Source organism: Lemur catta, chromosome X, assembly GCF_020740605.2.
Source record: "Lemur catta isolate mLemCat1 chromosome X, mLemCat1.pri, whole genome shotgun sequence".
NCBI lineage: Eukaryota > Metazoa > Chordata > Mammalia > Primates > Lemuridae > Lemur > Lemur catta.
In genome coordinates, this window is record NC_059155.1 from 11,772,744 (window position 1) to 11,797,150 (window position 24,407).

The 24,407-nt window shown below is 47.7% G+C and overlaps 1 protein-coding gene across 2 annotated transcripts in view; it reads right to left on the minus strand.

The window, feature by feature from the left end:
* The window catches only part of TSC22D3 (TSC22 domain family member 3), a 60,841-nt gene extending 37,136 nt beyond the window's left edge, over positions 1-23,705 (minus strand). The window contains exons 1-2 of one of the 2 annotated variants that reach the window (XM_045537919.1): positions 23,613-23,705; positions 22,594-23,019 (exon numbers count right to left, since the gene is read on the minus strand). In XM_045537919.1, coding sequence (XP_045393875.1) covers positions 22,594-22,913 — 320 coding nt within the window. In that variant the 5' untranslated portion in view covers positions 22,914-23,019; positions 23,613-23,705. Of the gene's footprint in view, positions 1-22,593; positions 23,020-23,278; positions 23,473-23,612 lie in introns of those variants that run through there. The other variant, XM_045537918.1, reaches the window with a different exon arrangement.
* Positions 23,706-24,407: the final 702 nt, after the last annotated feature.

The following is a 24,407-nucleotide window of genomic DNA, read 5'->3' on the forward strand; positions in this document are numbered from 1 at the left end:
AGGTGGCTGCCTGCAGGGTATGACTGGAGAGGATAAAGGACAGAGGGACCAGCCTCAAAAGCTCAGCTCCACTCCCCTTCTTGGAGTGACACTTTGCTGACTCCTTTTGAAAGCCCAAGTTTAAATACAATGGCTATTTGGGAGGGGGAGCATATTCAGCTACCACCAGCGGTTTACACCTTAGCTGGATTCATTGCATCACATTAGCATTTGTAGGAAGCAAGGCCTGAAGGCTAATAGTTAAGAGGCAGGGGATCAGGAAAGTTCTGGAACATGAGCTATCATCCTATAGTTGAGAGCCCTGAGCAGCAGGAGGTAGTGTGAAGGAGCTTGTGCTAGACGGAGAACTAGGGGGAAAAGAGTGTCAAAACCATATCTTACCCGGTTCACTATTTTCTGAGAGATGGGCCTGCTTCCTCTACCCCAGCTGAAAGTGGTTCTGATTTGGCAACTACGTTTACAACAAGGGAGATATAATCCCCTCTCCAGACTGACGCATTTCCCCAGTTTTCATACTCATCTCTTCCCATGTAATACAGAGACCATGTGCTGGTAAGAAGGGACTAAGTCTAGATCCTAGGTGGCATTTACTTTTCCTACTGGGCTTCAAGGCCTGGTGTGGCCCACCCCTTGCTTCCAGAGGAGAGGAGCAGTGAAAACAGTCATTAGTTCTTTGTCACGGGCAGGGAGTGGAAAGGCATTTGCCTCCTTAGATAAGTCCCTGACCTGGAGACAGAATAGGGAAGGGAAGCACAAAGAGCCACACCTAGAGGCTTAGGCTTTCTCCTAGCCTTTCTCCCCCAGGCCGCCAGGCCAGCGAGTGCGTGCTCCCAAACAGAGCTGGATTTGACTTTTCAGCTGGAATACTTTTGCATTGGAGGGGTTAAAAGTCATCTGGATGGAAGAGAGCCCTAAAGATGGAGCACTGCTGCCCAGCTTAAATTCCCCAGAGACACCACTGGAGCCTAATGAGGTTGCCAAGGGAGTTGGTCTGGCAGCCTTGCAGAGGAGAAAGGACATGAAGAAAAGACTCAGTCCCAGGCTCAGCAGAGGTCCCATAGCCAAGATACACATGGCAGGCAAAAATGCAAAAATCAATTCACAAAGACAGCAAGAATTAAGTCTAGATAGAGCCCAACTGAGTGAGCTTGCTGGCCTCTGTGGGCTGCAGGAACTGGAGGAGCTTCATCCCCCTAGGTTGTCACTAGCTCCAGCCATGGTGACACGGTATCAGCTGGAAGCCTGCTATGACTGGCTCAAGGGTCTGAGACCTGTCCCCTTGGCCTCTAACTGCCAGGCAAAGAGCAGCACAAGCCCCTGTTATCCTTCCTTCACCTACTGCTTGGCTGCTGGCAGAGTGCACCTGGCCAGCTCTCCTCTGTTTTCTTAAGCATGTGCTGAGCCAGAGAGGCAAGAACGGGGGAGGATGGACTCGAGGAAGGGAGGAAGGGCCAGGATGCTGGCCTCCTGAGGTAGCATAGATTCTCCATGAATACACTACTGACTGTGATAGGTAGCAGTGCTGCCTCTTCCAATTCTAGCACTTCTGGGAGTCATTTCTCAGTTCACACTTCCCTCCTGTGACAGATGCATAAATCCTTGGCTGAAGAGGCTGCCGTGCCCCTTCCTGTCTCAGATGTGATTTTCCCCAGATGAATTGCACCACCTCCTTCAGACTCACACAGGTCAGATGATCAGACCAGGCGATACAACCACTGGGCTAAGGTGAGATGGGAGAAGGGAACTACTGATTTCCTGGGAACTCCCTGGCTCTGTCTCCCCAAGTCAAACTAGGTACCAGTGTGCAGGCACCTTACACCTTCCTGGACAAATCCACTTAGTATACAAACACATGACAGAATCCAAAGACACACAGAAACGACTTCTGTATGCTTGGAAATCAGCTGCCAAATGTTTCCAGGTGGCTTTTCCACTTTGTGAAATATTAGTGGCAATGCTTGGTCTCAGCTTCTCCCTACATCCAGTTTCTCCAAGTTTCTGTATACTCCAGCGACATAAGGTCATTTTCATATCAGCCCAAATAATTAGGAAGGCAGAACTGTGAAAAAAAATTAGATCCATCCTGCAATTTCAAAGCTAGCTATCTATGATTTTTCCCCAGTACTATCTTTTATTTTGGATTATATATGCCACAAATCCTATATTACCCTAGCCATATGAAATTCAACCATGCTCAGATTTAGAATCCATATGTGAGTGGGTAATTTATTTTTGCAAGAACCTTCTTTATTTATGCTCTACTTGGACTGGTGTCAAAGTGACCGTGCACCCCTGAGTTCCCAGAAACTAGCTAGAAGGTGGGGGAAGGGAAACCTGGGATTTTGTGATTGCTACGGATAATCCACAATGTGGATAATGAACATAGGGATAATCAAAATGTGACTACCCAGATACAAGAATGGGATTATGTGGGTAGGAAGCTAAAGGCAAAGGCTGCAATGAATTGCTAGCACACAATTTAGTATCATTAAGGAATGAGCATGATCTTGGATACTCTAAATAGGGAAGAAGCATGTAGGAACTATGAGGTCATCTTCCTCCTCTATTCCATGGTCATCAGCCACTAAGGAAACCCTACACAGCTCCAGTTTCCTGTAAGACAGCTAGCTCAGGCGGTTAGGGCAGGCAGTTGGGTCCTCCGCAGTCCAGTTAATTTTGTTCCTTTCCTAACCTGCAATCTTACAAATGTGTGTCACTGAGTAGAGGTGGGATTGGGGTGACTGACTAAAGGCAAAGGTGTTTGTACTACAATCTCAGCTATTGCAGAGGACAGAATGAAATCTCTAGTGGAGAACTTGTACACTATCTAAAAGACGGAGAAATATAAGCTGGTTCAAAGTTTTTTTTTTTTTTTAAATGGATTTAGCTAATTTGGAAAAGAAGGCTGACAAGGGACATCATAACTATCATTTAAGCATATTAAATATACTAAGTATAAGTATAGGGAAGCTGGAGGACAGAATTAGGAGGAGCAATCTCAGAGAGGAGAGGTTGTTAAACACTGGAATGTATGACCAAAGGACATTGTCGTATTTTCTTTCTTAGAGGTATTTGAAGATTAGCTGTCTCTGCTTGAGGCTTCTGCTAAAGACAATTCAATGGACTGAACAACATAGGAAAGACACACAAGGCTCCTGAGGTGTAACCCAGCCAGAAGGCAAGAGACCAGACTCATAACCTTCATCTCCTTTCTGCTTCCCTCCAGGGCTCACCCTCATGAAACCTGCAAGGTGAGCCCTGGGAAGAAGCAAAACTAATGATCATGTTCTGTATCACAGGGCAATGGAAGGAGGAAGAGGATCAAACTTATTTACACAGAGCCCATCATAAAATCCTGGCAGAAGTGGGAACCCTTCTGTACAGTTTGATTTTGTACACATTTCCCACTAAATCTTGTCCGAATCTGTCCAGAAATCCATGCGACATTGCCACAGTGACATATTTCCTGTCCTTCTACTGTGGCTTTGTGCATTCAGAGAAAGATTGTAACCTCTTGACTTGCTTCCCGGAAATACCTCCTTAAATTTGAGTTGAACATGCCCGTGAACAATGCTGAAAGGAAATCAATGGAGGCTGGTTAGGACAGCCCCATCAACTCTCCAGCATCTATTTCCCCATGTCTGCTGGAGCATGGTAGAGACAGTGCCCTCAACCAAGGGAAAGGCCTGCTGCTAATCTGGAGTGTTGAGTGTCATGGGGCAGAGCAGGACACCAGGGATATAAAAATAGCAGGTTGTTCTTACACTTGGAATAAGGCTGTCAGAGGGGGACTTCAAGTTAGGTACACATGGAAAAGATGATCTCAAACCGTACTGTACGGCTCCTGATACTTGCCTCTGCTCCTCTTGCCCCACCTCTGCTAACACACAGTGTAGGTAGCATGTCCTCAGCTCTAGTTATTTGTCTACCACTGTCAAGATTTTTGCCATATCTGAGTATTGTTATTCACTTAATATTTTCTCTATATTAACTTTAAGCAGATTCACTGTTTAAAAAATGGCTCATCCAACACTTTACCAGACCTCAAGCTATACTACAAGGCTATAGTAACCAAAACAGCATGGTACTGGCACAAGAACAGAGACATAGACCAATAGATTAGAACAGAGAACCCAGGTATAAAACCATGCTCATATAGCCATCTGATCTTTGACAAAGCAAACAAAAACATACACTGGGGAAAAGAATCCCTATTCAATAAATGGTGCTGGGAAAATTGGATAGCCACATGTAGAAGACTGAAACAGGATCTGCACCTCTCACCTCTCACAAAAATTAATTCACAATGGATAACACACTTAAACCTAAGGCATGAAACTATAAGAATTCTAGAAGAGTTTGGAAAAACTCTTATAGATATTGGCCTATGCAAAGAATTTATGAAAAAGAACCCAAAGGCAATCACAGCAACAACAAAAATAAATAAATGGGACCTGATTAAATTAAAAAGCTTCTGCACAGCCAAGGACAACCTACAGAATGGGAGAAAATATATGCATCCTATATATCTGATAAAGGGCTAATAACCAGAATCTACAAAGAACTCAAACAAATCAGCAAGAAAACCTCAAACAACGCCATTAAAAAGTGGGCAAAAAACATGAACAGAAGCTTTTCAAAAGAAGATAGACTATAGCCAATAAACATGAAAAAATGCTCAACATCTCTAATCAGGGAAATGCAAATCAAAACCACAATGAGATATTATCAAACTCCAGTGAGAATGGCTTTTATCAGAAAGTCCCCAAACAACAGATGCTGGTGTGGGGAGGGAAAGGAACACTTACATACTGTTGGTAGGACTGCAAACTAGTTCAACCTCTATGGAAAGTAGTATGGAGTTACCTTAAAGAACTAAATATAGACCTACCATTCAATCCAGCAATCCCACTACTAGGTATTTACCCAAAGGAAAAAAGACATTTTATAAAAAAGACATCTGCACTCGAATGTTTATAGCATCACAAATTCACAATCACAAAGATGTGGAAACACCCCATGTGCCCATCAATACATGAGTGGATTAATAAAATGTGGTATATGTATACCACTGGAGTGGTATACATATGGAGTGGTATACCAATGGAGTATTACTCAGCCATAAAAAAGGTGAACTAATACCTTTTGTAACAACCTGGATGGAACTGGAGACTGTCCTCCTAAGTGAAGTATCGCAAGAATGGAAAAAAAAGCACCACATGTACTCACTATTACATTGGAACTGAATGATCAACACTCACGTGTACATATGGTAGTACAATTCAGTGGAAATCTAACAGGTCGGGGGGCGAGGAGGCGATGGGTAAATTCACACCTAATGGGTACAATGCACACTATCTGAGTGATGGACACACTTATAACTTTGACTCACACTGTACAAAAGTAATTCATGTAACCAAAATGTTTATACCCCCATAATCTGAAATTTTTAAAAAGTCAGAAAAATGGAAAAAAAAATTAAAATGCCTCATCCTTAGAAATAATATTTTTGAAATCATAGGGTATATGTTAGCCACATTTCCCCCCCAATACATGTTAAATAAATAAATAGCTATAAAAATAGAAAAACGAAGTCCACGTACCACCTAAAATCCTCTTGCACACCACCAGCATATGTTTACCACACTTGGGGAAACAGTGCTCTCTGTATAGTGCATGCAGATGGTCCCCGCAGTCAACAAGCACGGCTTTATTTCCTTTTCCAATGTAAAGCCGGCAGGGCTTCAGACTGCCCCAAATGGCCAGGATATCATCCTGAGCCTGGTTTCCTCCCTCCTTCCTCTCAGGGCCCTGGCCCTTATTATTTTTCTCCTTTCAGGTGACAGCCCCAGCCAAGGCTGGAGTTTGCAACAGAACACAGGGCCTTTATTCCTGGTCAAGTGTTCCTTCCCTCGAGCTATTTCCCGGCTGGGAACTCCACACTAGACTTCACTTAACCGGGCCAGTGCCCTCTGTAGAGTGGACTTCCTCTGCCTTGGCCCCAGGGGCTGAATCAGCTGGAGTGCCCCAAGCCCACATCAGTAGCCTGCCTGTCCAGCCCAAGTTCACACAGGCCCCACAGAGCACATGGTGCCCCTAGTTAGGAACATGGTCTTCCCCTCTAGGGGAAGCCAGTGACCACCCCCTCCCTGAGCTTGCTCCTCAAGGTCAGGAGACAAAAGAGACCTGCAGTGGGAACAGGACAGGAGGGGACAAAGCATTCCGCAGGTAAGAAAGATATGGAGCGTACTGATTCTGACTAAACAGATGGACTCTGTAACAATCAGGGCTGACCCAAGGAACCAGCTTCTATGTAGGTATCTTCAAGCCTAGGCGATGTGTCCACCCACTGGGGGTGCTTTAGAAGAGACTCTTGTTTCAGCTGGGGAGTTAAAGTCCTTCAGTGGCTTACAACTTTTTTGTTGTTGTTAAACAGAAAAGCACCCCTGATTGCTAGCCCTACCCCCCCCAGTCTAATCTGGAAACTGTCAGGATCACTGGATACAAAGTCTTTAGAGAAGCAGCAGAAAAGCTCTAGGGGAGGTGCAGCTGAGGACAGGAGCTCTGCCCACCAAGCTCCTGGGGTTCCTAGTGCCTGCCCCCAACATCCACCCCCCACGTAGGAACACCTTTTATTTCAGTGGAAAACAAACTAACCAGTTTGAAAACCCTCTGTTGAGGAAAAATCAAACCAGGTGAGGAGCAAAGCTCTGCAAACTTTAAAAGACACACGTAGATTCTTATTTGTGACCTTGTTGTGTCTTCCAGGTGAGGGTTTGTGTCTATTTGGTGAGGGCGGTGGCACAGTCTACCTCTCCTCTTTCTTTTTTTGTATTTTTGTCCTCCTCCAAACACTCTTCTCCTATCCTTCCCTCCATCATATTCGTCCTTGCCTCTCCTCCCCTCCCTCAAGCTCTCCTCCCTTTCTCCCTTCCCCCTCCCTTTCCTGCAGCTGCCAAGGAAGACCCTAAAGGTTCCTTGAAAACCACTGTCCTGAGGGAATTCTAGGATCCCTTCCAATCTTAGGAATCTATAATTGATTAAGGTTAACTGAGTGGCCAGAAATCACCCATGAAATTATTGTTGAAAGAATGAACTGAACGAGGCCTAGCAGGGAGGGAGCTGTGTGGTTGTGAGGACACCAAGGCTGTGGGCAGGTGTCTGGACAGGTGGAGGGAGGTTCCTCTTCTACTCACTGTCACCACTGCAGTTTGCCCAGCAGTGGAGATGCTGATGGGTATGTGGTTGGCAGAAGACACTGTAGATGATATGCCATATAGGGAGCCTGGCCTGGCAAGGTGCTCTCTGGTTAGTGAAATGTCACCTGCTATGGCTTAGAGACTCTCACCATATAACCCAGGGAGGGATGATCAACTTTGAAGGAATCTGAATGCAGTGAAATGTACCAAACACCAACGACCACCAAGCAGATTGGTTTTAGGTAGCTCATCTGTGCATTATTGGAGGGAGAGTAGCCATATATAGTGGCAGTCAGATTCTCAAAGGGACCTCCATTGAATCATGCAGCAGTGGTTCTGGTGAGAGTGGGAGTTTACCAAGAAAGTAGGTTTTTAAGACAGAGGAGATGGAGGGCCAGTCTAGTCTCTCATCTTACACTTGCTTTTCGATATGGATGTCAACATCTGAAAATGCCCCCAATTCAATTGAGAATTCCTGCAGATTCACACGTGAAGAACTCAAGAAATGCATTCTAGATTCAGTATTTGCATTTTGGGGATAATGGGGTCACTGGGAGACATTTGGTTGAAGGGCTCATTAGCAACTGCACATTAATGACACCCCAAACACCCTAGTTCTCTTTACTAACCCATTCCAAGCCCATCACCCTTGAGTTTTGAAAATCTACCCTAATACCCTAGTGTTCTGTTCAGCCTGGACCTCCTCTTGGGGTCATGACTCTTACACATTTATCACCTTCTAGTTCTTTTTCTTTTGTCTTGTTTATGTGAACTCCCTCTCCCACTGCAACACCATTCTGACATTCTGGGGTCCAATGACTTGGGGTTCAAGTTTCCATGCATCCCATCCCCATACATCAAGATTTTAGAAGCACAGTCTCCCAGAATATCTGAGTCGCAAGAGACCCTAGAGACAATCTTGTCTCTCCCCTCCCCCATTCATTAAGTAGAGAAAGCTGCCCACAGAAGGGCAGGGAGTTACTTACTCAAGCTCAAGCATCAGATTGGTGGCAAAGTCTGGACTCGAACCCAAATCTTCTGGATCTAAATCTGACCCACTTTCTACCACTTCAAGCTGTAGCTCCTCCAGGAACTGTGCCTCCTCCCCGAGCTCTGGGTTCTCCCCGAGTTGGGGCTCCTCCACAAGCTGGGGCTCCTCCAGCCTTTCCACCTTCATGTCACCGCTGTCCAGGGAAGCCTGGATTGCCTGGCTGGGGTTGGTTCCTTCCTCTGTCTTACTTGAGCCCGCTCTCCCTCTCTCCTGCTTTCTCTGTAGCTGCTGGGCTAGGGCGGGAGCAACTGGAAACTCCAGGCTCAGAAGAAAAAGTGCTCAGGGAGCCTCAGGGCCAGCCTGGGCTGGCTCAGCTGTGGAGGCGGGAGGAAATTGACAGCCCTGAGTGCCTTGGGGGGCTCCCAGGCTCTGAGGGAAGGCTGGAGCTCCTGGGGGTGAGCGCTGCTCTCGGGATCTTCTGCTGCCGGGGGCGGGCCGGCTTCCTAAACTAACTCCCAGACTGAAGGGGAGGGCCGGATCCTCCGGGGGAGCCCAGACGGCAGGCTCTGCCAGCCAGCCCCTGTGGTTGGAACTTTCAAAAAGACCAATGTTTCAGCAACTGATTTCTTTTCCAACCCGAACAGCAGGCCTTTCTGTCCCCCTTGCATGACTGTGGCTGTGGCATGCAGCCCCAGCCTGAGCAGAAGCAGAATTCCAGGGCCGGGGCTCCGTAACACCCAAACCACTGGTCAATTCCATTAAATGAAATCAAATAAAAAAACACCATTTTTGGCATCAGGTGTACCCAAAGCTGGTCTCCTGGCATGGAGAGGTTGTGTACCTACTGGGATGGGATGTGCACAACCGTCTAGAGATGAGAAGTTGGAAGATCATTGGATCAGAAAATCAGGAGACATGGTTTCTCTTTCCAGCTGGTCACTAATTGGCTGTTTGGTTGGGGGCAGATACCCACCCCACACTGGGCCTCAGTTTCCTCATCTGTAACCAGGGGTGGTCAGACCGGATGGCTGCAAAAACTCCTACCAGTTCTGACACTCTGTGTCTCTGTCTAAGGTGCATGTGGAGGCAGAAGGTGCCAGCCACCAACCCTGGGAAGGGAGAGGCTGTCCCCAGCCCCATTGCCCTCTGAAATCCTTTCGCATTTGGGAACAATGCCAGTAGGGCATCCTGGTGCTTCTGTTAGGTTTTGATCTCTGGGTAAACATTTCAAAGCTCTCTACAACCCAGCAGGGGGGAAACTAAAAGTGTTCTCAGTCATTTATACCTGAATGTGAATGAAGAACATAGAGAGAGCAAGCCTTGACAGGGAGAAAGCTCACCAGACTGTTTCAGGTGTCACCTGGCTCTGGGCAGGAAACGGTATGTGATTGACAGGGCAAGGGGAGGGGTCAGTGAGAGAAGGATTTAGTGAGAAAGGGAGGCAAGGCAAGCCAGAAAAGGTTTTGTTCTACTACCATGTAAGACTTGCCTAATGACAATGAAGGGATACTCAGCGCTTTCTAGGAGTGTCCTCTCTCTTAACTTTCCCAACCACATTACCACCAATTTCTAGAGAAGGAAACTGAGGTCCAGAGTGGTTGCACTTGCCACGCTCACAGAGTCTATCAGTAGTTGTTCTGCTCAACAGTCCTGGGCACACCTTGCAGCTAATACTATTAATAGAATATACTAGCAAAGCCTCTCACATTTAAAGACGAGACTGAGGGCACAGCATTTGGGAGACATGGTCATTTCGGGGGGTCAGTTTCAAGTGTAATTTTCAGCACATTAGTTCTTTATTCTCTTCACTGACCTCCCTCCTGTTCATCTGGCAGGTGATGAGCTCTTCAAAGTCTTCCTGATCCTGACTTTCAGCTGATAGGCCATTACACTGCTTAAGAGAATCACTCTGCCTAAATCAAGGCTGCCTGATCTTGGCAGTGAGAAAATTTCCTTGGGGGTTTCCTCCTATCTGACGGGGCTTCGGTGAGCCAAAGCATTTTCAAAATCCACATCTTAGGGCATTAGCAGTGACTGGGATTATTTCGCCTTCCCTTACTACTGATTTTTGGGCAAGAATCACTCACAGCGGGACACATTCGGTGCCCCAGGTCTTTATGAGGTGAATTTTCTTTTGCAGATTTTCTAATTCTGGGTGAAGTCCCTGTGGCCTGTGTTCCCCTGGCTTTCTGCACTTTTCCTTCATTACAATCAATTGTGATGATATTGTTATTTGTGTGATTACTATTTGATGTCTGTCTCCACCATTAAATTGAAAGTTTCCTGTGGCGGGGATCCTGCATGGTTTGTTGTTCCCTGCTGTATCCCCAGTGTCTAATCTGTATTCCCTGTGTCTAATCTTCATTACATGCATGAAGGAAAAATCCTCCTCCTCCACAACAAGTACCTGGGGTGGGCAGTCTTACTCCAATGCCCCAACATGGGGGTGCTCCCCAAAACTGTTAGAGTGTGGGATATGGGCTGGCCATTGAAACTAATTTAGCCAGGAGAAAAGAGGGCTGAAGAATGCTGGAAGGGGTTCTAACAGCTTCTTAGTCCACTCCCTGACTCTATTCTAGTCACAGGAGAGCGTATGATAGTTTTACTGGCTTACCTCCAATAGAAATTTCATTGACATTTTTATTATGAAAATATTTTCATGAAAACACTTTCATCTTTTACATATGCACTTTCCTTTTCCGTATAAGCACCTGCTCCTAACCCTTTTGCTTTTTCCTACCTGTCTGTCCCCTTCTGTCCATGGTCCTTATAAAACCAGCCCTCTCTCACTTTTATCCAGTTCCTGTTGCTACTGTCACCACCTTCCCCATATTTATAAATTATGCATAACATCCCTTGGTAATTTTGTCTAGCTTCTCTGAATGCTTATAGTCAGGAAGTCCTTTCTGCTATCTAATCTCAATTCTTCATGCTACAGTATAGGCCTGTTTCCTCTTGTTCTGCTCCTAGTGTGGTTGGGAAACAGCTAGTCACTATCTCTGAGTTGTGGCTTTTCTTATATTTGAAGATCAACCTCTCTTTTCTCTCTCTACCGTCTTCCACCCCACCCTTAAACATCCCTTAGATCAATAATCTTAGTTCCTTTAGCTTTGCCCCACAGGTCCCTGAAGTCCCAGGTTTACCTTCTGTTGGCTAAACAAGTCCTGTTGGCCTTATCCTGACCCTTCACAATCAGATTTCCTTGTTCACGCTGAGCTCTCAGCTATCATCTGCCCTGCCATTGTGGTGGGACCACCTCTCTCAAATGAAAGCTCTTTGGGGCCCCTTGATCAATTTCTTTGCCCTTCCTGGAGGTGTAGTCTCCGTTCCCTTCTACATGCAGGCTGTTTTTCAGACATTTGCAGCCCTGTAAATTTACACCTTGGGCCCCAGAAAGGAGCACAGCCTGAAGCTCTGTGCCCCACTGCCTCTGTACAATGAGAAGCATTCATAACTCAGAAGGAAGCCCGAAAAGGGAAAGAAAACCCAGACGACTCTCCCTTTCTTTTTTCTTTACAGTGAATAATTTACAAAAACAAATTTTCCTCCCCACAGGCTATACTCACTTTATCACTGGTCCCCAGGGCCAGCCTTTACACATTTCCATACTGTCATGCACTATTTTTAGCAAAGGATGACATTAAATACCAGTTACCCCATGGGCTTCAAACTCATCTCTTCCTCTTGTCAGAATGTTGTCAATCCTCCCCCTTGGGACCTGCTGGCTACTCATGGCCTGGGGATTTTTCCAGGGGTGTGAAAACTACCTACATGGTATGACTTCAGGGGTCCTTCAGAAAGTCTGTGTCTGAAAATGTCTCCTTTGGGCTGAGTCTGATGATTAGAATTTCAGCATTAGAGATTCATGTCTTTAGCTCAAATATCACTTCCTCAGGAAGCCTTGTCTGATACTTTGTACACTTTTCCATTAGTGCGACTGTTTGGTTAATGTCTGTCTCTCCCACTCCATTGACTATTCAATGATGGCCAAGACCATGCCTTTTGTGTGTTTCCCATTATAGCCCCAGTACCTAACACCAAGCCTTGAGGTGTGCAATGAATATTTGCTATTGACTGAACCTGTTCATGAACTTAAATGTAAATTCTCCAGAGCACTGGTGGGAAAAAATATGGGCACGGGTGACCAGGACACTAACCTGGGGAGAGGGCCTCAGAAAGCAAGGAGGGAGTATTGACCATAAACAGCACCCTCCTTCCCCAGTTTACCTTGAGGCTGGTTTCTTTTGCTACTACAGCTCCCTCTCCCTTCCTGTCAGCTTGAGGCTTCCTGTCTTTCTCACCCCTACCCCAATTTATAGGGCATCTGGGGAAGAAGGGTTTGACCTGAAGTGCAAACAAGACTAAAATGACACCCTGCAGAGCCACCAGCAACTTTTTTCCAGAAAGACTTGGGCGAATGGCATATATATTCTCATGGCAGCACCTTGACTCCCGCCTGCTTCTGTTACACACTTCAGAGGGGCCTCATGGAGACCGAGGCCAGAGATGCACAGATATGAAGACACAGCTCCCAGGCTCCTCTGGTGCCCACCCTCAACTGCACCCCCAGGCTCAACCCTCCTGGTTCCAATGGGCTTTTTCTCCAGGTATAAGGGGGAGGTACCTTCCTGTTCCCAGGCCCTGAAGGCCTCCACCTAGCCAGGGCTAACCCAGGGTCCTGAGGAGAGGGCACTAGGGTCCAGCTTGCCCTGAGTCAGAGAGGGACAATGGTTGGGGAGCGGGGAACAGAGTGAACTTTTCTGTCTTGTTCCTGAAGCTTGGCGACTCTGGGTTCTAGCCCAGGAAGAATCAAAAGTGTTCCCACCCCAGACCAGCCCCTTCCTACCCAAGAACACTGCTGGACCAGTAAGGTCCTCCTCCCCTCTCCCAACCAGAAAGCCCCACCACCCACTTCCCACCGTGCCAAAGCCAACCCATTCTTTGAGGCCCTGCTGGAAGCTGCCGCCATAAAGAAACTCTCCCTTCCTAGTTTGCTTTGGCACCGCCCAAGCTCCAGACCTGTGGACCCTGGGAGCAGTAAGCTTGAGGCCTTTCCAGGAGCAGGAGAGGCCTGCGGTCAGTTGCGCCAGTGCTTTGTTCCCCGCTGGCCTTGGATGCAGCTGCTGCACTCCCCCCAGCTACACCCTCAGCTCTTCTCGGCCCTGGTCCTAGCCTCTGACGTGTCCCGTGTCCTCTACAGTGCTTAGCAGGGTAGGCATTCAATAAATCCACAGTCAGAGCTCAATAAATAGCAGGCCCTTGGTCAATAAATGATGGATTGATTAATTGGAGTGCTTGGTTGCTTACTACAAGGCTGAATGAGGTGTTGCCATCATTCATTTCTCTGTGCACTTGGGCAGGCAGATTATGTTGCCTTGAAATTAAGCAGTTCTTATTCTTTCTTTTTCTTTCTTTCTTTCCTTCCTTTTTTTTTTTTTTTACTGCAACTATGAACCGAAAGGGTATCTATGAACCGAGAGGGAATAGGGGAGAAGCAGAGAAGCAAGAGGCTGGAAGCCTGAGAAGAATCCCAAAAAGGGAAATTCTGTACCTCTATCTACCTCAGGACTCCCAATTTTCACTGGATTCTGGCTATGATCTAGGGGCCTAGGGGTGCCCAGCTCTTCTGACCCCTGAGATGGTGGGCTTGTCTTGGGCCTGTTCAAGGACTTATGGGTCAGCTTTGGACACAAACCATGCCTCCTGATAATTCCTACACCACCTTTTTGACTTTGTTTCCCTGTTTCTTCCTCTCTTTCTTGGACTGGAGAGCAGTGTCTCCACCTCCTCTCAGCCTGTGAGCCATTTACCCACTGGCAACACAGTGGGACAGGCTGCGGCAAAGACAATGGAACAGAAGAGGAGCTATTGGTTTAGTCACAACCCTTGAGCCAACAGAATATTAGATTGATGGCGATATTCTGTGTTGTAGATAGATTCGCTTGTTAGCGAACTATGTCAGAGAATCTAGCAATCCTGACTTCACCGGGGGCTCAGTTGCACCAAGCCAGTAATGTGATTTTCTGAACAGGCCAGGAAGAGAGCTAAGAATCACTGTGAATTCAGGCCAGCCTGGGGACTTTTAGACTTCATGGAAAATGGACTAGGAATTGGCTCTCGAAAGGCCTTCCTTTAAACAGCTCCTCCAGCTTCTGGTAAACCCTTCCACCTGGTGTCGGTCAGCCTGGGGTTCCCTCCCACACCCCTGCCAAACAATCCTTGAACCAACAAGCAGATACAAAAGGAAGAGGGACTTCTAAGAACTGATCTGGGGCCCGTTCATACATGAGGCGGTTTCTTTAGCAGTGCACTAATCAGATTATAGCAGGTTCCTCCTCCTCCTGCCGCCCCAAATTTCTCAAATCCAACTAAATCCACTCCAGCTCACCTGTCTGCTTACATTTACTGCTGAGTGTGGAGACTGAGGGGGGTCACCTTTGCAGCCTAGCACTTGCTTCTGAGCAGATCGCCTGCCTGACACTGGGGAGAATAGGCTTTTCCTTGGGAAGTATGATGAGCTTGACTTCAACCCCTAGCAGGCTTCCAGATGCCTGGCCCCAGGGAAGCCTGCCACTGAGCAAGCAGAAGCTTGATGCCTCAGTAACCTGGCTCTGTTACATAAGGCACTACACTAGTTATGAGTCAGGGCCCTCGGGCTGGCCTAGGCCCAGCCTAGTCTTGGAGTGAAGCTAAACAGCAGCATTGAAAGAGGGGTGTCTCGGAGTGGGGTAAGCCAGGAAGGAGCTGCTGGAGCCATTTCCCTTCCTCTCACTTCTCACCCACTTCTTCCTTAGGGATTGCTGTAGCCAATCACCGGCCTAGATAACATGGAGCGGGAATCCTGGCCAGACCCCTAAGCTGGGAGCAGCTGCTCTCCATCTTCCCTGAAGAGATGAGAGGAAGTGGGCTGAGTATTCAAGGCTATTTTGTGAGTAAAGTCTTCCTTCGAGGAAGGATGGGGAAGGTCCCTGTGGTGCTTTGTCTATAGGCAGGGGCCTGATCTCAGGCTGGACCTATTTGAGGAAAGCGGCTCCCAGGAGAGGAAGGCTGATAGTGAGCCTGGGTCATCACTGACCAAGACTGCTTCCAGCTCTTGTTTTCCTTTGGGCTAGTGTCTGCACAATGGGAAGCTTCCCATTCAGTCTCCTGTGCTGGCTGGGATCTTACACCGTTTCCAGAAGGGCCATGGCTACTTTGGAGCAGAGATTTCGAGCTAGAAAGTACAAGTGAACTTGCCTTGTCCACTAATAAAATTCCCTCCTGCCTGGAGTAGCATTTGGAAAAGCTTGCTTTCTGCTCTCACAGACCCTATCTTAGCCCCACTCCAACTCTAGTTAAACTGGATTTCAGCAAGGTAGGCAGTGGCCTACAGAAGCCATTTTGCCTGACCTGACTCCTCCTCAAACCCAGGTTGCTCTGAGGCTGGGATCTAGCCTTCTGGCCTTCACGATGTTCCTGTTAGCCCATGGGGTTCTATGGAGGGCCTTGTCTGCCAAAGCTGTGGTGCTGCAGTGAAGCCCTAACCTTTGTTCTATTATTGCAGGCCTTGGGACAGCACAGTATGTCCTGGGCCATTATTGCTCTCTTCATCTAAAAGGAAATTTCATCTTTTTGACCCCTGTGGGCATGGAATGCTTTCCCTTGAGTGCAGTGAGCACACAAAGTGCCCCACCAAATGAGCCCAAGCTTTAGTCCCAACTCAGCACATTGGTTTCTCCAGGGCTCAAGAGGCTATTGCAAGACACCAACTAATTTGTTATGTAAACCCAGCCAGCCATGGCAGATTATGGTTTCACAGTTATCTTGAGGGATGCCTTACCTAAGAGCAGAAAGTTCAGGTAGGAGCAGAATTGAGATGAACAAACATAGTGCAACAGCCACCACCAGGTACAGACAGGGCCGACCTCGTCCCCCTCAACCAACACACAAGGTAGGGGCAAGTACTCTGCTGACCTCCATTGACCAGGGGGTCCCAAGATCCTGGCAGCCTTGGCCAGATACATCCATCTCCATTTAGCCAAACTCTCTGGCCTTCAGAGCCTGGTATGGAAAGAAGCCAACACTCTACCTGGAATTGAGAGCTTGTTAGTTTATCTGAAAGTGCAAATATAAGCAGGAATGTTAACCTTCGGCAGGGAGGGAAAATAAGGTCACCCCGGAAAGGGTTATTTTCTGAGGAGTGGGCTCATATGGGTCCACTCCCGGCAAAACTGAGGAGTAGATGAAATTCAGGCTCTGTTCTTTCCATCTTTCTTTGAGAACATGAACCTTCCTTCCAACCAGATCTCTTGAGCTCTCAGGCTGCCCAGAGCCCCACGCTGCAGCAGCCCATCCAAGCTAGGCCTCTCATGGACTCTGGCCCCATCTCTCTACTTTTCTTCTCCAAAGTTGGCTTTCCCATGTCCCTTCTCCATGAGAAGGGACCCTACTCTCAGTGAGCTGTCACCCTGACCAAAGGTCTGATAAACAAATCCATACAAAGAAGTCAATGACAAGTAATGGTGTCACATGTTACTCTTTTAAAATGTATGCTAGACCTTGGCCATTCGTGAGAGATACACACTAAATCTTTTGCCAGTCTCCAACTCACGAATGCAATCTTGAAAGCACATCACTTCTATTTCCAACTAGCACCATCACTATGTTAAACTTCTTAGCTTTCTTTACATTGTAATCACTTGCACCAGCAGCTGACTCCGGGAGGGAGCATTCTCCTCAAAGACACAAGACATTTGCTCATTTCACGAAAATTACTATGTGTGGACTGACTGTAAGCAGAGGACCACAGAATTGTGTTGAAAAGAGGGTTCTGAGCAATGCCACTCCTAGGACTATACCAAAAAAACTAAAAGCAAGGACTCAAACAGATACTCGCACACCGATGTTCATAGCAGCATTCTTCACAATAGCCAAAAGGTGGAAACAACCCAAGTTTCCACTGACAGGTGAATGGATAAACAAACTATGGTATATTCATACAATTGAATATTATTCAACCATAGAAAAGAATGAAGTACTGATACATGCTACAACATGGATGAACCTTGAAAACATTATGCTGAGTGAAAGAAGCCAAACACCTATCGTATGATTCCACTTATATAAAATATCTAGAGTAAACAAACTCATAGAGACAGAAAGTAGAATAGAGATTACTGGGGGCTAGGGGGATGGAAGAATAAGGAGTTATTGTTTAATGGGCAAAGAGTTTCTGTTGGGGATGATGACAAAAGTCTGGAAATGGTGATGGCTCCACAACATTGTGAATGTACTTAATGCCACTGAATTGTACACTTAAAAATGGTTAAAGCAGCAAACTTTATATTATATATATTTTACCACTATATAAATGTATTATATACAGCATATACATATATAATACATCTCTCCCCCAACCTTACACACACACACATACTCATATATAATAGTAGGTGCTAGATAGGGCACCAGGCTCACTCATTGGTGAAAGTACTGACCCCCACATACTAGCCTCCTAGCATATGTGATTCACATCTGTGCCTCAGCAAAAAGATAATTTCTTACATGTCTGGGTTCTCATGAGGTACCCAAACCATGAATGTTAAGTTTGAAAATGCATTTGTCCCTTAATCCAAGAGTGTCTATTCTTTGTCAGACCACTAGGCACTCAGGAAATAGTTATTTTAAATTACCTGGGGCTAAGCAAGGGCTTTCGAAGCTTGATACCAAAAGCAAAAATCACAAAGGCAAAGAATGACAGGCTTAACCACATAGAAACCCAAAACCTCTCTACAGCAAAGAACTCCATCCTCAAAATCAAATGGTAAATTAGTTAACAAAGGATTGCAATCTGTAATTCAGGGTTTCTCACGGTGTGGTCCGCATACCACTGGTGCTATGGGAGAGGAGTTTTAGATGGTACATGGACAGAAAACTAAATCTTAAATAGTATGAATTTAGGCACTACAGCAGGTAGCCCCTTAAATCATACCATGTAAGTGGCTACCTACTCAGAAGCCAGCTCCAGGAATAAACATTATGAAATTATTGGTTCTAAGACTTACTTAGAGAAGCACAAATAATTTTTTGTGCAACTTATTCTTGAAATCCTGATCTCTGAATCTGTATATCAGCTCAATAGGGGATAGTAAATGGATTAGCGTACATAAGGCAATTAGAAATGTTTGCTATTATTATTATTTTCCGAAAATCTATGTGTGGGAACCAGTTGGTGCTGGGCCAGAAGCTTAAAGGTAGAATCCTAGGGCTTTTAGAGACGGACGGGAACTCAGATCCAGAGTCTTTCAGACCACACCGGGTAGGTATGCTCTGGGGTCAAAAGCAGAATAGAGCTGATTAAGGGGTTTTGGGTAAAATCTTAGAAATAAATTTGAGGTTACAACAACAATCACAACAACAGAATATTGCCAAGTTCATGTTCCAGCTTGCTACATCTTACAGGTCAGAGAATTAAGGCCCTTCAAATTTCAGCTTAGGAAGTTTTTTCATATACTACCTTTAAGTAAGAAACTTCACCTGTTTGCACAGCATATACCTATCTCCCTCCTAAGTTTTCCAGTATTGGAAGCATATTCAAATGACAAAGTTGAGTCACCCTAATAATCAGGTGACCAACCATCCTTGTTTCCCTGGGATTGTCCCCCAGAAAGTCCTGTGTCCCAGGACTGGGATGATTGGTCCCCTTATCTATTAAGGACATTTTGACTATTTGGAAAGGTTTTGGGCCCACATTTACCTCTGCTTCATAGACAATTCTTAAGTGTTCTAACAATTTCGTTAGCGTTAGTTTAGTTATTTAGTGTTCTTAACAATTCTTTCTTTATAGGCAATTCATAGACTCCACCTGAGATCATTGTGAGGCTCTGTTCTTCATTGTGAGGTATTGAGCAAGTTGGTTAATTTTTCCAAGCCTTGATTTCCTTCTTTATAAAATGAAAATGAGTGGTAATAGTACCCATTTCATAAGGTTGGTGTAAATATTAAATGAGATTATGCAGATATAATGCTTAGTACACATTGTAAATGTTCAATAAATGTTAGCTATTAATCCATTATAGTTATTACTTATAGAACACAAGATTGAAGAGATGGTGTTTAACGCCCCCTCCAATAGTAGAGGCACCATTTGCATACCAACAAGCTACATGCTCATTACCACTGATTCATATGTATATACACAGCACTGACCACCATGAGGGCTTCTGCCAGGCTATTAGAGTTACTGCATGAGGGGGCAAAACCACACTTAAACCTTAATAAAGATTTTCCAAAACACGATTAAAGTCGTAAAATCTTTACATGGGACCACATCAACATTTAAGTAGTTGTCCAACCAAAAAAAAATTTATTGAGTGCTGGCTACATACCTAGAAGCCAAGGGAAAACCAAGTGAGTAAAACACAACCCTACCGTCAAATTGCTTACACTCTTGTGTTACAAGGAAATCAAGAGCTAAGCTGAAAGCCAGGGACAGTCAAAGCAGACAAACCAGATATAAATGAAGACTGTGCCCTGCCCTTCTTCCCAAGAATATAGGAGCCCTGGAAGAAGAGGAATGGGCTGAAGGAGGAGGGGTGGGGAGAGTAGTTTCTCCAGCAGGAGAGGCAGCCTTGAAAGTAGACAAAGGAAAAAGACACCCAACAGGAACCTGAAATGTCAAATCATTAAATGGAACAGGAGTAAAAAATGATGGCTGAGGTATGAAGACAGAGACCCAGGGAATTCAATGAAGTAAGAAAAGAAATGTTCACTGAAAAGAAGGCTGTCCACCTCCAGACATCGGAGAATCCCTGTGACCAGCAATAATGGTCTCCTAGTTTGCTAATGAGCATGTCATTCTGGGCAAAACCTAAACTGAATTCAGAATCTCCAATCTGTAAGGTCCCAGTTGTCAAATAAAGTGAGTGAATGCTTTGTCCTGCTAGAATGATCTGGCTGTTACGACAGGACCTTGTCCCTCCCCAGCCTCAGCGAAGCCTGACAGCTTGCTGGTTTGCTCCTCAGTGGTTTTGGACGCTGAGTTGCTCTGGTCCCAGGAGGCAAGGTGCTGCACAGGCACACCTTCCTAACAGTTTGTCCTCCTCCGTCACCCTGTGCCTTCAATGGCCCCCATCCCTACTCTGTAGCATTTCCAGGCTTTGCCAAGAACCAAGCGTCAATAAACTGGTGTCAACGGAGTAGATGACAAAGGAGGTCTTCCCATCCAAGAAACCCAAATAACCAGGACGCTCCCGAGGTGTGGCACAAGCGAACACTTTGATCTCAGGCTCTAAGCCTCACATCTCACTCACCCAGGTCCGAGCTCCTAGGCCCAGACCCAGAGGAAGCGCCGCTGGCTCACACTTCACCAAAGGCCGGAGAGACCCTTTCTCTCCCAGTTGAAAGAATGCAAATGCTACAAGCGCCCTTTCCAGGTTTCTCGGCTACTCCTCCCCCACTGTCACTCTCCAACAGAGAAGGGCGGATCGTTAGGAACCTGTTAGGGATTTCGCTCCGCAGGGTTTCAGCGGTTGTGGGCTGAATGCACTTGGAGTAATCTTTCACCAGAAATGAAGATTTCCTCGAAACCTGTTCCCTCTGCAGCCTGGTTTATTTTAGACAATGAGATAATTTGATGCCCAAAGTGAAATAATAGATGGGAAAGGGCTTCAATAGCATTGAAAATGCCTGAGGAATACAACTTGTTATAATAACACTAACGAAATCAGCAGCCCTGTTTGTCCTGCCCGGAACCACTGGGGCTGGAGTGAGTGGGAGGTGATGGTGGATTTGTCTTAGGGCAAGGAAGGCAAACCTGGTCTTGGTATCAAGTGACAGCAGCTCCTGCCTTTCTTTTCTTTTCTTTTTTCTTTTTTCTTTTTTTTTGAGACAGAGTCCCACTCTGTTGCTTGGGCTAGAGTGCCCTGGCATCAGTGTAGCTCAGAGCAACCTCAAACTCCTGCGCTCACACTATCCTACTGCCTCAGTCTCCTGAGTAGCTGAGACTACAGGCATGCGCCACCATGCCCGGCTAATTTTTTCTATATGTTTTTAGTTGTCCAGCTAATTTCTTTCTATTTTTTTTTAGTAGAGACGGGGTCTCGCTCTTGCTCAGGCTGGTCTCGAACTCCTGAGCTGAAAAGATCCTCCCGCCTTGCCCTCCCAGAGTGCTAGGATTACAGGCGTGAGCCACCGTGCCCGCCCTCCTGCCTTTCTTGATTGCTTTTTATTTTGTGAGTGCTCAGAATTTCTTATTACTTTGTCTGGGCACACCACCTGCCCATGACCTAGAATCACAGAGCTAGAAGGAATCTTAGAGAGACCAGAGAGGTCAGGCAACTTGCTCAGGCTCATACAGACAAGTAGAGCCATAACTTGTACTACAACCCAGGTCTCCCACAGTGGCAGTGTCTTTCTCTTACATAAGCTTCATCGTTGAGCAAAAATAAATCCACCCTCATACACACACACACACACACACACACACACACACACACACACACACTAGTGCCCTGTCCCGATGGTGCTAAGAACACCAAACCCAAGACTGGGTTTTCTGAAGTGCCTCTAAATTGTCTCGGTTGTTCTCTGAGAACGGCTCTTACCACAGCGTCTCAGACAAGGACAGCAGCCACCTTGGGTCTTCCCATTGTGTCTCTCCCCTCTCCTCTCATTTCCTTGCCTCCCCCGCAGGATTTTTAGAAAGTCTGACCCGCACTCCAACACACGCCAGAGATGACATGGATTCATCCACCCTCCTGCCACACACAATTCTTGAGGCACTCAAGGAGATGTCCTAGGATGCTCTCTGGGGTTGCTTTTCACCTACATTTGAAATCGAAGGCTGTGATCCATGGAGGGGGTGGGTATCCCCATCCAGAATCTTAATAAATTCTCATGGGTCTTTGATTTTTCTTATTCCCACCCACCACCATAAGGTGCTTAATTTGCCTTGACATTTTGCTTGCCCTCACTGTCAGTCAGGGCCACTCAGTAATTTTAAAACCCTTGCGGTTTCAATCTGAGTTTGCACATTTAGAAATGGGCTTTTGAAAAGGGTGTAACTTGGATCTTGAGGGGACCCCAGAGCAGAATCTCCAAAGGGGCTGTGGAAATGCACGCATTAGAGGAGTGGGTACTGCCAGCTACCTCCAAACTATATGGGGTCTGCCCACCTTCTGGGCCTCAGCGTTCCCCTTGGAAAACCTTTGCAGGCACCCTTAAAAATAGAGCTTGCACCTGCCAGGTCTCCCTTCAGCGCCGCAGTACTCCAGGCTGCCTCAAAGTCCAGTCATGGCACCCTGTGAGCCAAACCTCCCCAGTGCCCCTCCAGAACTTCCTGGTCGCCCCTTTTGTCAGAGGTGAGGGTGCAGCAGAGGCTGGTGCGCGCCGGGACGCATACCCACCGTGTGCCCAGCCACCCACCTGTGGAAGAAGAGCAGGATAGAGAGCATGGTCTGGTCGATGTTGCGGTTGCAAATGCCCTCGTTGATCAGGTAGCAGGGGTCCCGCAGCACTGGCTCCAGCGAATCCTGCCGCATTATGCTGTTGAGCTTGTCAGTATTGAGGTTCTCAAAGACCAGCTTCTCCTGCAGCTGCCGAAAGTTGCTCACGGTCGGGCTGCCCGGGTTGTTGTTCTCCCCGCCGCTGTCTCGCTGGAGCCCGCTCCGGTGGGCCAGGTCCAGGCAGCAGTTGCAGCAGTCGAGGCCGACAGGTGAGCGGCACTCGGTCTTGGACTGGGCCATCTTCTCAGGCTCGGGGGCCGCCTGGCCTGAGAGGTCAGGGGCGGCTGGCAGGTGCGCGCCCGCCGGACTGGCCTTAGGGGACTCCAGGGTGCCTGGAAAAGATAAGCTGTAAAGAAAAGAGTTGGAAATTAGCGCCTAAAGCCGGTCACCCTGGGCTCAGACCCTTTCTGGCTGTAGTGCTGGGGGTGCGAATAGAAACAGCTGGACAAACAGCTCTAAGCGGATCCTTCGGGCTCACTTCCTCCTCTTCCTCCTACTCCTCCCCCTCCCCCTTCTCTTGAGGCCGGGGCCGCCCCCCTGAGGTGCCACCCGCTGCCCCAGAGCAGTCCCAAGTTTCCCAAGTGTGAGCGGGGCTCAGGGCGGACCTGTGGCTGCAGGAAGGGCGGGCGGCAGGGCAGACGGAGAGCCGGGCGCGCCCTCGCTCCCTCCCTTCTTTTGCTCCCTCCCTCCGCGGCTCGCGGGCTCTCCGGCTCTCGGGCTCCCCTGGGCTGTGCCGGCTGCGCGGCGGCAGGAGCCGAGAGCGACTGAGCGAGCTGCACGCCCAGGAGTCAGCACCGGCTGTGACAGCACGTAAATTACCCTAGAGGGGCCGGCGGGGGACGCTCCTCTGTCCCTTCCCGGGCGGGGGACACTGGGTCCCGCCCCCACCCCCCGCAGCCTCGCGCCCTCGCGCCTTCCCGCCCACGCCGCCGCTCGCACCCTCGTGGGTTCCCCCGGTAGCAGGCCCGGCTCTCCGTCTCCAAGCGCGCGGCGCCGCGCTTCAGGCTCTCTCGAGCCGCATCCTCCGCCCCAAATCCGCCTGCCGCCCCGCTGGGGCCGCCGCGCCTCCCTAAGTCACCCGGCCTCGTGGGTCTCCAGCTCAGCGGGAGGGCAAAAATGTCTGTAGTCTCACCGCGAACGGGTCCCCCTACAGGAGAGACGCCGCCCTCAAGAGCTTGGCGCGTTGTAGCCTTAACCGCCACCGTCCATAAGCACGTTTTTTGGGGGGAGGGTGGGGTGGGGGTTCAAAGAAAGCGCTTGCCCGTGCGGAGAGTCCGAGTGCCAGGCGCACATCGGGAGTACCGGATAAATGCCTTAAGCCAAACTCGCATAAGCACACCCAAACTCCTTAGTTTGTATCCCTTTCTTCTCACTTCCCCCATCGCGCCCTCTTCCCCGCCCCCCACTTGCTCGCTCCTCTCCTCCCCGAACCCCATCTAAGGCGGTCCCCGTCCTGGCTTCCTGGAGTCCCAGCTCTCCGGGAGGCTTCCCTCCGCTCTGCACCTTCCCTGTCACTTCTCAGTCCTCCCCTTCCTTCTCTCTGATCTTCTGCTCCCCCTCATTCCGCTGTTTCCCTTATTTTTTCCTCTTCTCCTTTTTTGCCCTCACTTTACCCATTCCCTCTACTTTCTGCCCCATTCCCTCTTTTCCCCTTCTGTATTTCTTTTCTCCCCCGCTTTCTCTAATTTCCTCGTTCCGCATTTCCTCTTTTTCTCTCCTCGTTTTCTTCCTTCC